Below are 14028 nucleotides of genomic sequence, written 5' to 3'. Positions count from 1 at the left end.
GGGTTCTGATTATTGGGTCGTGAAAAAGAGCCGGACCAAGCAATTACTTGGAAACTTTTCCTTTAAGAGAGAGACAGAGAGGAGAGGAAGTGCTGGAGCTTCGCTGGAGAACGGATCGACAATTCAGCAGGTGGCGGTGGCGGCTTGGAGCTTTATTCGTCTTCAGATCATCTCTGCCGATGTCAAATTCAAGGCAGGGATGGGTCTATGCTTTCATGTCTATGAGACGTCATGATTTTCCAGACGACGCTGATGTTTACTGTGGTACTTTTTGACGATTGACGGTATCGGCGATCGGAGATCGGAGGGTTAGGAAAATAGGTCCTAGGAAGGAAGATTAGAGTCGACAAATTCGACCCAAACAAAAAACTGGCTCCTCTCGCAGTCTTATATGACCATGTTGGTTACGGGTTGCCAAACTCGTATCTTGTTTCAGCTCGGGTGTCTTGTCACACGTGAAAGCGTTCAGTCATTGCCATGGGCATTTGTACGTTGATATGTGGCGCGATAACTCGCGGGATCGACATTCCTCCTTCGCTCTCTGCGGTCCAGGGCTTCCTTCTGTGTGACCGTGTAGAAACTTGGTATCATTGGCACTATTGAGTGAATGTACTCGCAACAGTCCGTAGACTTTTCCATGGCAAAAACAGCTCCTCATCATCATTATGTCCCCTAAAGGACAGGAGAGAAGCATCTCTCATTCCCCACCCGCACTCCATCCCCCCCCTTTCCCTTCCCTTCTCTTGCCATCCCACCTCACGGCCCCTTGACCCAAGCCGGCACCTCCCACACGTCGGGCGCCGGCTCCCCGTCGTCGGCGTCCGCCTCGGCGAGCCGCTGGACGACGGTCTGGTGCGGGTTGGGCCACCCGGCGGCGACGGGGTCGCCGCCCGACTGCTTGGTGCCCGCGATGGCGAACTTGCGCTGCGAGTGGGCGACGAAGCCGTTGAGCAGGCCCGCCGCGACGAGCGGAGCCACGAGGCCCTCGACTGCGGCGCCGTCGACCGCCATGTTGCCGCACACGAGGCCCTCCGAGGGCCGGAGGCGCCGGGGCCCGCCGGGGGGAGCCACGAGCTGCTGTTGCGCCGCGGCGGCGGCGTTGTTGTTGGTCACGGCGCGCATGAAGAGGGCGTTGATGTGGGGGGGTCGGCCGCGCGGCGCTGGCGGCGGCTGCTGCGACGCTGGGTTGGCGGCGAGGTAGTAGCCCTCGAGGCGCTTCTGGACGTACGACGCCGTAGTGGCGACATCGGCGAGGTCGAGGATCGGGGCGGCGCGCGCGGCGCTGCCGATGCCGTCGCCGGCAGTGGGCGCGGTGTAGGTCAGCATGAAGGTCCGGCGGGTGAAGGAGCGCCAGAGGAGGGGCCGGAGGCGGTAGAGCAGGGTGAGGTAGAGGCCCTTGTCCCAGAGCCAGGGTTGGTGCGTCGCCATGGCGCCATAGAAGTCGATAAAGTTGCCAGTGCGAATCGCCGAGCAGATGGGCAGAAAGATCTGGCCCAGGTGCGCAGCCTCGGGACGTTGGAGGAGGGCCTGGGAGGGGAAGCGGGCGAGGAGCAGATTGGTAGGGATCCAGTACGTCACGATCAGTCGGCGGTGTTTCTGGAAGCGGACCGGGCATTGACGGTAGGCTTCCTCGAGGCAGGAGTGCGCTCGTGTGAAGTGGTTGCAGTCGAAATAGAAGCGTCCGAGATAGTAGAGGTAGGTGACCCGCTGCGATGCCGGATACAGAGACAGGGCAGGACCCACATTGGAGATGTTTGTGAACATCTGGACTGCAAGACGAGACTTCTTACACTGTATATGCAGGGTCAGGATAACGAGCAAGCTTTGCGATGCCGGGCTGTCGCGGACGCAGGCTAACGTACCGTAAACAGCAGCTTGAGCACAAGGTTGGCGAAGATGTAAACGCCAACCTTCTTGCCCCTCGGCTGGGTCCATCTGGTGCTGGACCTGTCCGAGAGGCAGGACGTGAAGATCTTCTGAATGATATCCGCAGCGCTCTCCACGATAGACTTCCTCTCGCCCTCGCCGGTCGTGACCTTCTTGACCTGCGCCATGAGATGAGGCTGTCGGGTGAGGTTCATAACCAGTTTGGACAGCGACTCGGACAGCGACATGCTGGTCTTCAGAAGCATAACCCCATAAGTTGGATTGGCCAGCGCGTTGGCGCACGAGCTGGGATCGGTTTAGCGATAATGGGGAGGGCCACAATACGTGACGAGGGGCAACTCACTTGAGCAGGTCGCTCAGTTGGGTGTACAGTCTGGCCGGGTCATTGAAGTCGACATCTCGCCAGTACTCGAGATACTCTTTGACGAACGAGTTGAGTCCTGGCCACGGAGAGCCCTTGTCCTCGGCGACTTCATCCTCTTCGGGGAGGCACTTGTCAACCGTCTTCTCCAGTGCATCGCCGCCGTCCTTAGGAAACGCTGACCGCAGTTCTGCGGTCAGCTGATGATAAATATCTGGGACTGGAGGTTCGACTTTCAGCCAGTTGCGGAGACTTCCTTCATCCTGAGCAATGACGAACTGCCTGATATTTGTCAAGAATTGAATCACAAGAGCCATGGCGGAGGATTTCCTCCTGAGACGCGCCTGCCAGGACGGAGGAGATACGAAGAATAAAGTAGGTGCGTGTCAAACGCGCTCTAGCAGCACTATCCCGTCCTGGACTCTCAATTGTCAGGCAATATCTGCCATGCTCGGTCCAAATGCAAGTGGAGCTTTTGTGTATAAGAGCAATGAAGCAAAGAAGAGCTTCGTAAGTTACAACTACCTAGGTACTTGGCTATTCGAAGCTCCAACGGTAACAACCTAATTATGCGTGCCCAACCCTAACCCCGAGTTTTGGACAAAGAAGTGGACACTTAACAGAGCGATCTATCACTTATCAACTCTGAATCTCGCGCTTACTTTGCATTTGATTTCCGAATCTACGTCATATCCAATGGGCAATAACAGCGTATAATCACACAGATTCGATCCTCTGAACAACCATTGCAGTCGCTGCCCCTCCACCGTTACAAATCGCTGCCACACCATACTCTCCCGGCTTCAGCTGGTGCAGAAGGGTCACCAAAATACGTGACCCAGAGCTGCCAAGGGCGTGGCCCAAGGAAATGGCACCTCCGAGGGGGTTGACCCGAGCACCCTCGAGGCCGAGAATCTGGGGTACGCTGTCAGGACTTACTGCGACACATATTCAGACAGAATAGAGGGAGAACGTACTTTCTCATTGGCCTTGATAACGGCCGCGAAGGCCTCATTGAACTCCCAAACTGCAACCTGGTCTTTCGTGATGCCTGCCCGTTCCAATGCAAGGGGAACAGCCTTTGCGGGGGCAATTGGGAAGTCGATCGGATCTACCGCGGCGTCGGCTGATCCGCAAATCCGTGCGAGGACTCTAGACCCAGAGCCGAACTGTTGCGCGACGTCTTTGCTGCCGAGAACGAGCGCACTCGCCCCGTCGTTTAATGTGGACGAGTTGGCCGCCGTGACGGTGCCAGTGCCGTCTCGCACAAAGGCTGGTTTCAGGGTAGCGACCCTGTCTAGTTTGACATCTAGGTATCCCTCGTCCTCGCTGATGATTTTGTCTCCCTTCTTCCCGGGTACTGTGACTGGCGCGATTTCTTCCGCAAAGGCATTGGCTTTCCAGGCAGCCTGTGCCCTCTGGTACGACTGGATGGCGTATTGATCCTGCATCTCTCTGGTGATCTCGTAGTTCTTGGCGGTATTCTCCGCACAGTTGCCCATGTGGAATTGGTCGTAGACGTCCGTCAGGCCATCCTTGATCAGGCCATCCTCCATCTTGACATGTCCAAACGGCGGCAGGTTGCTTGATCGCGGGACATAATATGGCACCCTGGTCATGTTCTCCATGCCGCCAGCAACCTGGGCTTCTGCCAGGCCTAACTGGATGTTTTGCGCTGCGAACACCACCGCCTTCAACCCCGATGCGCAGACCTTGTTGATTGTGATAGCTTCGACGCTCGGTGGCAGGCCGGCAAAGATGGAAGCCTGTCGCGCGGGCGCCTGCCCGACAGAGCCCTGAAGAACATTGCCCATGTATACGTCGGTGATCTTATCAACAGGTACTTTGGACTTTTCGAGGGCAGACTTGATGGCGACAGCGCCGAGCTGGGGAGCTGGCACTGTCGTGAAGGAGCCATTGAACTACAGTATATGTAAGCAAGGTAACGTGCGAGTTTGGGACATGGATCCATTCATCACTGACCTTGGCTGTTGGTGTCCTCGAGGCGCTCAGAATGTAAGCATCCCGAATCTCCTTCCGAAGGCATGACTGCGAAGAAAACGGGCGAACGGGGGCACCGGGTAGCCTCTGCGAAGCAACCCTGGCACATGTGAACGCCGGTCTAAGTGGTCCCAGACTGCTTAATGCCATTGTGAGAGAGGCCGGGAGAGAGAAGTGCGACAATACGAGAATTAGATCAGAAGCAGGCAGATATATAAATAGCAAGGTAACGCATACGATAACTAGGTCTTTAATAATTAGGAGGTAGGAAGGAAAGTTTAAGAGTCCTTCACTCGAAGACAGTGCATCACGCTTCGGCAACTGTCGGCATTGTGCGGAATGGCTGGCGGGGGGCATTCATGGATGTCTGGTAGCAGTGGTAGGTAGTGGTAGGTGCTCACTTTAGCACGTGCCACTCCTGGATCGGGACCATCGCATATGTAGGTACCTCGTCACTGCAGATGCCCGTTGACAGAACCTGGAAATTGTAAGTGGCTTACACCGATCTTACCTTACCTTACATCTTACATGTGAAGCGAAACACATGGAAGCAGCCACAACTCAGTACCTTTCCGCCACCAAAAAAAGGCGGGCCTGACTGTGGTACCTGACTGATTGCGGACGACATGGGTTTCCTACGGGGTATGCATTAGGGAGCGGGATAGGTATCTGGTCAGGTGATTATTGGGCGACTGCCTTTCGTATTTTAGAGCCTAACTAAATAAGGCTAGGCGTGTGCCCTGGTAGCCTTACTTGAGCGCGTGGGGTGAGTCCCTCTACCAGTGTGATAGAACGCCTTCCATAATCAACCACTCCCCTGAACAGGCGAATTCGCTCTCGGCGCCTTTTCCGATTTCAAAAACAGTCTTCCAGTTTTATCGACGCGACTTTCCATCATGTCGACAACAGCTCGCCGTCGTTTGATGCGGGACTTCAAGGCAAGCCGCGGGACCCTGTCGCAGTCCGTGTCATTGACGTTTACTGACGAGCCCTCGACAGCGGATGCAAACAGATCCTCCGGCTGGCGTGTCCGCGTCTCCCGTCCCCGACAATGTTATGACATGGTGAGGATCATGAGTTTGGGCCCGACATCAACGCCGAAACTCAAAACTGACTCGAGGGACTCGCCAGGAATGCCGTCATCATTGGGCCTGCAGATACACCTTTCGAAGATGGAACCTTCAGGCTCGTGATGCACTTTGAGGAGCAGTATCCCAACAAGCCGCCGGCGGTCAAGTTTATTAGCCAGATGTTCCATCCCAATGTCTACGCGACCGGGGAGCTATGCTTGGACATCCTCCAAAACAGGTGGAGCCCGACGTACGACGTCGCCGCGGTTCTGACAAGCATCCAGAGGTAAGCCGGCAGAGACCCGAACAGTGGCTGGTGATATCGGGCCGCGGTTCTCCTCGGAACATGGAAGATAGCTGACTCATCTACTACCTGGCGTAGTCTGCTAAACGACCCCAATACGGGATCCCCAGCAAACGTGGAGGCCTCGAACCTATACAAGGACAACAGGAAGGAATATACCAAACGGGTCCGGGAGACGGTGGAGAAGAGCTGGGAAGACTAAGCATGTTGCTATGTTGCCATAGTGGACAAAAGTTATCGCCCGGGTCCGTCCGGTTCGGCCCCGAACCACTGGGGGTTGGCGCCGCAAGGAGGAGGCGATGGATATGTCAGGTGATGAGAATGGCCAAGCTCAGTGGAAGTGGCACCCGAGGCATTGCGAGTTTGGCTGTCCAGCATGCCCAGTATGTCACAGCCTGCGCGGCAGAAACCCGGCCTTTGCAAAGTGGGGGTATGGCGTTTGGTGGCATACGGCGTTGCTTGTTCGGGGCCACTCTTGCAATCTGCCTCGTTACTCTGGTGGTCTTCATTAGTTGCCTTCTATTTTTGTTTATTTTGGGCGAAGTGGAGCTGGAGCTTGATATTACTTGGGTCAAGATTGGGGATTAGCGATTAGCATACAACCGCATTAGGCCGAGTTACTAGTTGTTTAGACAACCAAGGCAACCATAATGTGATTCCCCAAACCGCGTCCCGTTCAAGTCACATATTTAAGGTTGGAGTTGGCGAGGTATTGATGTGAGCAGCATCATTAACTGCCCGCCCATCTCGGTCGCATAGACGACTACAATTTCTGGCCAGAAATTCGAGTTATTACCTGAAAAAAGGGAAACTGTGCCGTTGGGAGTTGCTTAGTTATCTCGCCTGAAGTCGACGGTTGCGGTGCGGAGTCCGGCTCACTGAAACAGCCCAGACAAATTTAACTACTATGCGCGAACCCTCCCTTTTAGCGCGTCGTCAACACCCGACCACCAAACACTAAGACTGGCATCTTTGTCTTTCCTGCCAAAGGACGACGCTCTTTTTATTCCCTTCTCCCCACGTCAGACTGTTGGCTTGATTCTAGCACTTTCCCATAGAGCTTTGATACCCCCCCTCAGTTGCACCACCCGCCACCCACCACCCACCAACGCGCGATCTCACTCGTCCTCAGCAACGTTGCCTCGCTTGCCTGCCAGGGCGGCCCTTTCTACCGCCTGGCACCACCCCTTGAACAGCTGCCGGCGCGCACATCCATAAGATCGCCCTCCTCCGGGCATAACACGGGCCGCCATCATGTCTAGTGCGAATAGTATCAAGGTTGTGGCCCGGTTCCGGCCGCAGAACCGGATCGAGCTCGACTCGGGCGGCCAGCCCATCGTGAGCTTCGATGGCAACGACACATGTACCATCGAAGTAAGTTGCGGCTCCATCTGAACGCCCCGCCCTGCCCGCCCTGCTAATGTTGGGCACCACAGTCCAAGGAGGCACAGGGCTCCTTCACGTTCGATAGGGTGTTTGACATGTCATGCAAACAATCCGACATCTTCGACTTCTCCATTAGACCCACCGTCGACGACATCCTTAATGGTTACAATGGCACCGTCTTCGCATACGGGCAAACAGGTGCCGGGAAATCTTACACCATGATGGGCACGAGCATAGACGACGAAGAAGGCCGAGGTGTCATCCCCCGAATAGTGGAGCAGATATTTGAGAGCATCTTGTCCAGCCCGCTGAATATCGAGTACACTGTCCGAGTCAGTTACATGGAGATCTACATGGAGCGCATTCGAGATCTTCTGGCGCCGCAAAACGACAATCTGCCGGTGCATGAGGAAAAGAACCGTGGCGTCTATGTCAAGGGCCTGCTGGAGATCTACGTTTCCAGCGTCCAGGAAGTCTTCGAGGTCATGAGGAGGGGTGGAAACGCCCGGGCAGTCGCTGCGACCAACATGAACCAGGAGTCGTCACGTTCACACTCCATCTTCGTCGTCACCATCACCCAGAAGAACGTCGAGACGGGCTCGGCCAAGAGCGGCCAGTTATTCTTGGTGGATTTGGCCGGTAGCGAGAAGGTTGGCAAGACGGGTGCTAGTGGACAGACGCTGGAGGAGGCAAAGAAGATTAACAAGAGCTTGAGTGCTCTGGGGATGGTTATCAACGCTCTGACGGACGGCAAATCCTCGCACATCCCCTACCGCGACTCTAAGCTCACCCGAATATTGCAAGAGTCGCTGGGTGGTAACAGCCGGACGACCCTTATCGTCAACTGCTCGCCCAGCAGCTACAACGATGCCGAAACCCTGGGTACCCTGCGATTCGGCATGAGAGCCAAGTCGATCAAGAACAAGGCCAAAGTCAACGCCGAGATCAGCCCTGCAGAACTCAAGGCCATGCTCGGCAAGGCCAAGACACAGATCACGTCCTTTGAGAACTACATCGTCAACCTGGAGGGCGAGGTACAGCTATGGCGTGCTGGAGAGACCGTCCCGAGAGAGAGATGGGTCCCGCCGCGAGGCACGGATGGCGTGTCGGGCGCGAAGTCGGATGCCAGGGCCCCTCGGCCTTCTACGCCGTCGCGGCTGGTGCCCGAGAGCCGGTCTGAGACGCCGGCTATCTCGGAACGGGCGGGGACCCCGAGTCTGCCGTTGGACAAGGATGAGCGGGAAGAGTATCTACGCCGTGAGAATGAACTCCAGGACCAGCTGGCGGAGAGAGAGTCCCAAGCTACCGCCGCAGAGAAGCAACTACGGGACACTAAGGAGGAAATGACCTACCTAAAGGAACACGACAGCAAGCTGGGCAAGGAAAACGAGAAGCTAATCAGCGATGTCAATGAATTCAAGATGCAGCTCGAGCGCCTCGTCTTCGAGAGCAAGGAGGCTCAGATCACCATGGATGGTTTGAAGGAGGCCAACAGTGAGCTCACGGCGGAGCTCGACGAGGTGAAACAACAGATGTTAGACATCAAGATGAGCGCGAAGGAGACAAGCGCGGTCCTGGACGAGAAGGAGAAGAAGAAGGCGGAGAAGATGGCCAAGATGATGGCTGGATTCGACCTTAGTGGGGACGTCTTCAGCGAAAACGACCGTGCCATTGCAGACGCCATTGCGCAGCTGGATGCGTTGCATGAGATGAGCTCGACGGGCGATCCCATTCCGCCGGATGACCTCCAAGCCCTGAAGGAGAAACTGATTGAGACGCAAGGGATCGTGCGACAAGCCGAGCTCGCCGCGTACAGTGTGTCATCGAGCGAGGCGGAGGCGCGCAGGCGAGCAGAGCTCGAGTCGCGGTTGGAGACGCTACAAGAAGAATACGAGGACCTTCTGGCACGCAACCTCGGCGAGGGCGACCTCGAAGAGGTCAAGGGACGACTATCCAAGACGCTCGAGAGCAAGCATAGCGCCCAAGCCGAGCTCGTCGACGAGCTCAAGGAGGACATCGCCCGCAAGTCGGCCGAGAACGAGCGGATGAAGGCCCTCATCGAGGACATGCAGCGCCGAGTTAAGACCGGCGGCGCTACGGTGCCCATGGCCAACGGCAAGACGATCCAGCAGCAGCTAGCCGAGTTCGACGTCATGAAGAAGAGCCTCATGCGTGACCTCCAGAACCGGTGCGAGCGCGTCGTCGAGCTGGAGATCTCCCTGGACGAGACTCGCGAGCAGTACAACAACGTGCTGCGCAGTAGCAACAACCGCGCCCAGCAGAAGAAGATGGCCTTCCTGGAGCGCAACCTCGAGCAGCTGACACAGGTGCAGCGGCAGCTCGTTGAGCAGAACTCCAGTCTCAAGAAGGAGGTCGCCATCGCCGAGCGCAAGCTCATCGCGAGGAATGAGCGGATCCAGAGCCTGGAAAGCCTGCTCCAGGAGAGCCAGGAGAAGATGGCTCAGGCCAATCATAAGTACGATACCAACTTCACCGCTCCCCCTCATTTCCCCTTTCAACCATGTCAAATGCCTTCCTGTTCGCATGCTAACCCACTCACTTCTAGATTCGAGGTCCAGCTCGCGGCCGTCAAGGACCGCCTGGAGGCCGCCAAGGCTGGCAGCACTCGGGGCCTGAACTCGCCCACGGGCATCGGGGGGTTCAGCATCGGCAGCAGGATAGCGAAGCCGCTCCGCGGGGGCGGCGGCGGCGAGACGGCGACCAACCCGGCCATCGCCAACCTGCAGAACCCGACCGAGAATAAGAGATCGAGTTGGTTCTTCAACAAATGAGGCCGGGTTGTATCACGGATGATGATGCCCCCATGATCCTATCATCTGGTTTACCTAGCCAAGCAAGAAACCTCCATTCTGCACCTCCCTCACGTGTTATTTCCTTGTGTTCAATATAACAAGAGAGGTTCATAGACTCGCGGTAGTCCAGACTAGCCTCAAGAGGGCCCCTGGAGGCGACGGAGAATCGATTTATACCTCAAAGCTTTTTGGTTAAGTGAGGGACGGAGGGGCCGAAGTTGACAAGTCCGGGTTTCATTTCTCAATTCTCCCCCCTTTTACGATATGGCAAGTTTGCAAGGGTGGCGAAGGCGGGCGGGGTCTGCATGGGAAGGTGGGTGGTGATTGGGGCGGGGTTGGAGGCATTTTGTCCTTAATAGCACGTCTCCCTGGAGCCAGGGGCAGAGTAAGTCGAATCAATGGAAAGAAGATAGAGCACGCGTTTTTGCAAGACTTGGATGGACATCATTGGAAGCTGTCATTTTGCTTTCGCTTTGGCCTGTGGCCTGTGTGGTCTGCAGATCCCATCCCTGGTCTCTCCCCAAGGCAGTTTGTGACCCTGATTATCCTAGCAAGCCAGTTGGGTCCCCCTTAGCTCGCCGAAGCATGGCTCACCGACACGCGACACCTATGAAATACCGTGTACAAACTACAACGTAGTCCCTACCTAGGAGATAATGTAAAAGGGAAGTCCCAATCATACTGATTAGGTGGGGGAATTTGTTTCGTTCTGATAGCAAGAAGGTCGGGGTGATCGGGCGAAGACCGGCCCTCCATAACCCGGCAGAGATGGAAGCGCTCAGACTCCCTGCGGTTCGCCCTTCTTGGACATGAGCATCACCTCGGGGATGATGATGACGAGCATGAGCAGGGTCGCGGCGGTGGTGGCGGCGAAGACCTTTGCGTGCAGGATGTAGATGCGGATCCATGAGGCGCGGGAGACTGTGGTCCAAGCGTCCTTCATGGTGACGAAGCCTTTGCCGCCGACGACGGCGGGCTCGACGGAGCTGCCGAAGGAGCGGTCGAAGGGGATGATGGAGTCCTCGTCGGGCGGCAGCAGCGACGCCTGCACGCGGACTAGGACGACGTGGGCGGGGATGATAGCCAGCGCCCAGATGGCGAAAGTGACCACGCCGACGACGAGGCCCTTCCACGAGTCGCCCCAGCCGTAGATGGGGACCTCGTTGGGGTCGCCGACAGTCCAGGTGGGGAGGTGCACGAGGTGGGAGACGAGCCTCGGGGCCGCACCGCCGATGGTCGCCGCCAGCCACAAGGCCAGGACGGGGGCGGCGGTGGCCTCGAAGGTCTTCTTGAAGGGTGGCAGGCGGCGGTAGAAGGGAGCGGGGTTGGGGGGTGTCATGACGATGTGGACCCACGCCGTGGATATCTGCACCAGGGCAAGGGTCGCGAGGAGAGTGCCGACGAAGGCCGGGATGAAGGGCAGAGACATGAAGATGCCGCTAATAAAGGCGACCGAGACGCCGTAGGCAAAGGAACACCAGAAGCCCCGGAAATTGGAGCGCCAGCCGCCGACCGAGAAGACGAGGCGTTCGAGGGCCCGGAGGGAGGCAGAGATGGGCTTGGGCGGCGCTGCGGCCGCTGCCTCGTCGTCGGCCAGAGTCTCGGGGTCCTCATTCAACGACAAGCGCTCGTAGGCCGGTGGATTCGGGTCCTCGACCATGGCCAGGGTGGGGAATAGAGAGCCGAGGGTGTACGACACCTGTCAGGCGTGTTAATCGAAGAACAGGTGCAGCTGCAGGTGGCCGTGATAGGGAGCTATATCGGACTTACATAGAGAGTGATCGGGATGAAGATGACGAAGTTCAGAAACAGCACTCCCCAAGCCCAGGATGGGAGATGGATGGCATTGCCGTCCTCAGCTCCGCGCTTATAAAGCGACATGCCTCCCGAGGCAACCAGTTGCTTCAACATCTTGAATGTTGTATTGCTTCGATACCTTCCAGTGTGCCCGCACTCGTTGGGTAGGTGGAATAATAAGGTGTGAAAAATAAAAGCAAGAGAGAGTAAAGGTAGTTTAGCAGTGGCGATAACGACAAGAGGTACGATGGGATGGAAGGAAAGAAAGGACGCTGGAGCAATGGCCGGTTTTAAAGGATCAAACGGATACGAAAGTGGCAGCACTGCCCCGCTGTGCCCCCCTGTTGCATGGCTAGGCAGCCTTGCGGGGCCCGTGAGAACCACCCTAGTTATTCGGGTCTCGGCCGCGAAAGGCATTGCGTATATCGCGATGCTATTCGCCGTTGCCGGCGTAGGATTCACCCAAGCAATTCTCATTTGCCACTACATAATTATGGTGGCGTCGCCCGTTTCTTTAACCCTGGGCATGAAACGGCCGACAAGAACTACAGTCCAAGCATTTCCCTGCCTACTTCACTTATAATTCGTGGTTTCCATCCAAAACCTGGGGACACTGCGAGGCCGGGGCTTGTAGAATCCCATCCAGCGACTGCCCGAGCTATCCGGCCGAACACGAATGTCTTGGCACCTGGGGGAAAACACGCTAAAGAGTCAAGGTGGGGTCCGTGCTTCGTAAGGCTGCAACCGGCGTTCACCAAATCCTCTACCGCGTCGTGTGATCGCCAGGTACAAAAACCATCGCATCTCACTTTACTAATGTCGGCAGCCTCGATTCCTAACCTCCTGTCCCTTCGAGGTAACTCCCGAGGAGGCCGAGGCCGAGGGAGGGGCCGGGTCGGTCAACATCCAGGCCGCCCGTCTGGCCATGATGCCGTTATTCAGGGCACCGATGATGACGCCGCTCTATCGCGGCTGAGTGCGGTCGAACTGGGCTATCTCGAAGACCCGTTTGTCCACTCTTTTGTGCGACGTGGTTCTGGGACCGCCCCTAGGAGGTTGCCCATCATCAACCGAGGTCAGCTTACGCACCTTGCACTAGCTATGCCCCAAGGGCCGAGAGCTGAGTATGTCATCCAGGAACCTATACCAGGACCGCGGCGTTGGATCGCCTCATAGATCTCTTCCTTTCGAAGGACGAGGTAGGCCCGTCTCAAGAGAGACAAATCATCTCACTAGGTGCTGGAACCGACACGAGATGCCTCCGGATATTCTCCCAAGAAAACCCGCCCATCATCACCTATCACGAGGTTGACTTTCCCGCCATCTGCAAGCAGAAGTTCAACACCATCTCAGCATCCCCCAAGCTAGGGCAAATTCTACCGAAGCCGGTCGAACAGAACGGGTCGACGTGGTGCAGCCAGTCGCCGACCGGTTCGCAGCTGTGGTGCCATGGTGTAGACCTCCGTGAACTCGCTCAAACTGAGGATACATCCATACTCAAAGGCCTCAAGACTGACGTTCCCACACTGCTTGTCTCTGAGTGCTGCCTCTGCTATCTTCAGACGTCGGAGGCACGCGATGTCATCAAGTGGTTTACGGACAGAATCCCCGATCTAGGTATTGTCATCTACGAACCCATAAAGCCAGACGACCCGTTCGGGAGGATGATGGTCTCCAATCTTTCCGCAAGGGGGATCAGGATGCCGACCCTCGAGGAGTACAGAGAACCTCGGGACCAAGAGAATAGACTGAGAGGCGCCGGCTTTGACCACGTCAGGCAGATGGCGGTCGACGAGATCTGGGAGAAATGGATTTCGGAGAGCGAGAAAGAAAGAGTTGACAATTTGGAGGGCCTCGACGAGGTGGAAGAGTGGAAATTGCTGGCCGGCCATTACATAGTTGCTTGGGGCTGGAAAGGCTCGGGATTTGGGTCGTGGCTTCAGTGGTAGCTGTCAGACGGGGTCGGGGGGTTGTCAGGCGTATATCCACAGGGCAAGAACTCGCATATAAGTAGTCTACACATCTACATGTATGAAAGACAAACTTTCATGTGCCTAGGTATATTGCGTTCCGTACCTGAATCCAACCCAGAACTAGGTACGTAGCTCCCGTCCTTGACTCAAGGCTCACCTGAATGTTGGCTTATGTAAGGCAAATTGGCTTACTTAAGCGCTCTCAACTCAACTCTAACTCTAACTGGCGGCTCTTCACTTTAACTTACAGCTCTTCAACTTTCGCATTTTGTCTCTCTTCTTCCCAACTATCTCCAACTCTCGTATTGGCATATGGGAATTTCTCTCTACAAACTCTCTTATAACCAATTCACTCAATTAAAAACATCTCTAAACCTATCAAGATGGCTGAGAGCAAAGATCACAAGCAGCAGAAGTACCGCCAGGAGATCCAGCA

At 56.3% G+C, this 14028-nt stretch overlaps 6 protein-coding genes across 6 annotated transcripts; 3 read left to right on the top strand and 3 right to left on the bottom strand.

Moving 5' to 3' along the window:
• Positions 1–408: 408 nt before the first annotated feature.
• QBC33DRAFT_601894 (protein CSN12) lies at positions 409–2999 on the bottom strand. The gene is made up of 3 exons (XM_060432126.1): positions 2231–2999; positions 1863–2172; positions 409–1791 (listed from the first exon to the last, which is right to left on the bottom strand). The coding sequence occupies exons 1-3, from the start codon at positions 2563–2565 to the stop codon at positions 757–759; spliced, it is 1680 nt and encodes a 559-aa protein (XP_060278452.1). The 5' UTR covers positions 2566–2999; the 3' UTR covers positions 409–756.
• Positions 2773–4717, bottom strand: QBC33DRAFT_552373 (Thiolase, N-terminal domain-containing protein). The gene is made up of 3 exons (XM_060429308.1): positions 4232–4717; positions 3226–4170; positions 2773–3163 (listed from the first exon to the last, which is right to left on the bottom strand). Exons 1-3 carry the CDS (start codon positions 4604–4606, stop codon positions 2966–2968), a joined length of 1518 nt encoding a protein of 505 aa, XP_060278451.1. The 5' UTR covers positions 4607–4717; the 3' UTR covers positions 2773–2965.
• A 300-nt stretch (positions 4718–5017) lies between these two features.
• QBC33DRAFT_552367 (ubiquitin-conjugating enzyme) lies at positions 5018–6248 on the top strand. Its single transcript, XM_060429307.1, has 4 exons — positions 5018–5187; positions 5249–5313; positions 5381–5605; positions 5702–6248. The coding sequence occupies exons 1-4, from the start codon at positions 5146–5148 to the stop codon at positions 5823–5825; spliced, it is 456 nt and encodes a 151-aa protein (XP_060278450.1). The 5' UTR covers positions 5018–5145; the 3' UTR covers positions 5826–6248.
• Positions 6249–6544: 296 nt separating this feature from the next.
• QBC33DRAFT_287253 (kinesin-domain-containing protein) lies at positions 6545–10201 on the top strand. Its single transcript, XM_060423303.1, has 2 exons — positions 6545–6997; positions 7060–10201. The coding sequence occupies exons 1-2, from the start codon at positions 6878–6880 to the stop codon at positions 9799–9801; spliced, it is 2862 nt and encodes a 953-aa protein (XP_060278449.1). The 5' UTR covers positions 6545–6877; the 3' UTR covers positions 9802–10201.
• Positions 10202–10600: 399 nt separating this feature from the next.
• QBC33DRAFT_461851 (uncharacterized protein) lies at positions 10601–11733 on the bottom strand (the record flags this gene model as incomplete). Its single annotated transcript, XM_060425046.1, has 2 exons — positions 10601–11521; positions 11593–11733. 2 exons carry the CDS (start codon positions 11731–11733, stop codon positions 10601–10603), a joined length of 1062 nt encoding a protein of 353 aa, XP_060278448.1.
• A 245-nt stretch (positions 11734–11978) lies between these two features.
• On the top strand, positions 11979–13772 carry QBC33DRAFT_552358 (putative leucine carboxyl methyltransferase). The gene is made up of 2 exons (XM_060429306.1): positions 11979–12694; positions 12757–13772. Exons 1-2 carry the CDS (start codon positions 12436–12438, stop codon positions 13566–13568), a joined length of 1071 nt encoding a protein of 356 aa, XP_060278447.1. The 5' UTR covers positions 11979–12435; the 3' UTR covers positions 13569–13772.
• The last annotated feature ends 256 nt before the right edge of the window (positions 13773–14028 follow it).

Source organism: Phialemonium atrogriseum (assembly GCF_030411735.1).
Source record: "Phialemonium atrogriseum strain 8032-3 unplaced genomic scaffold QBC33scaffold_44, whole genome shotgun sequence".
Taxonomy (NCBI): Eukaryota; Fungi; Ascomycota; class Sordariomycetes; order Cephalothecales; family Cephalothecaceae; genus Phialemonium; species Phialemonium atrogriseum.
Note: the sequence above shows the minus strand (reverse complement) of the source record. Positions and strands in the feature narration are given on the sequence as shown.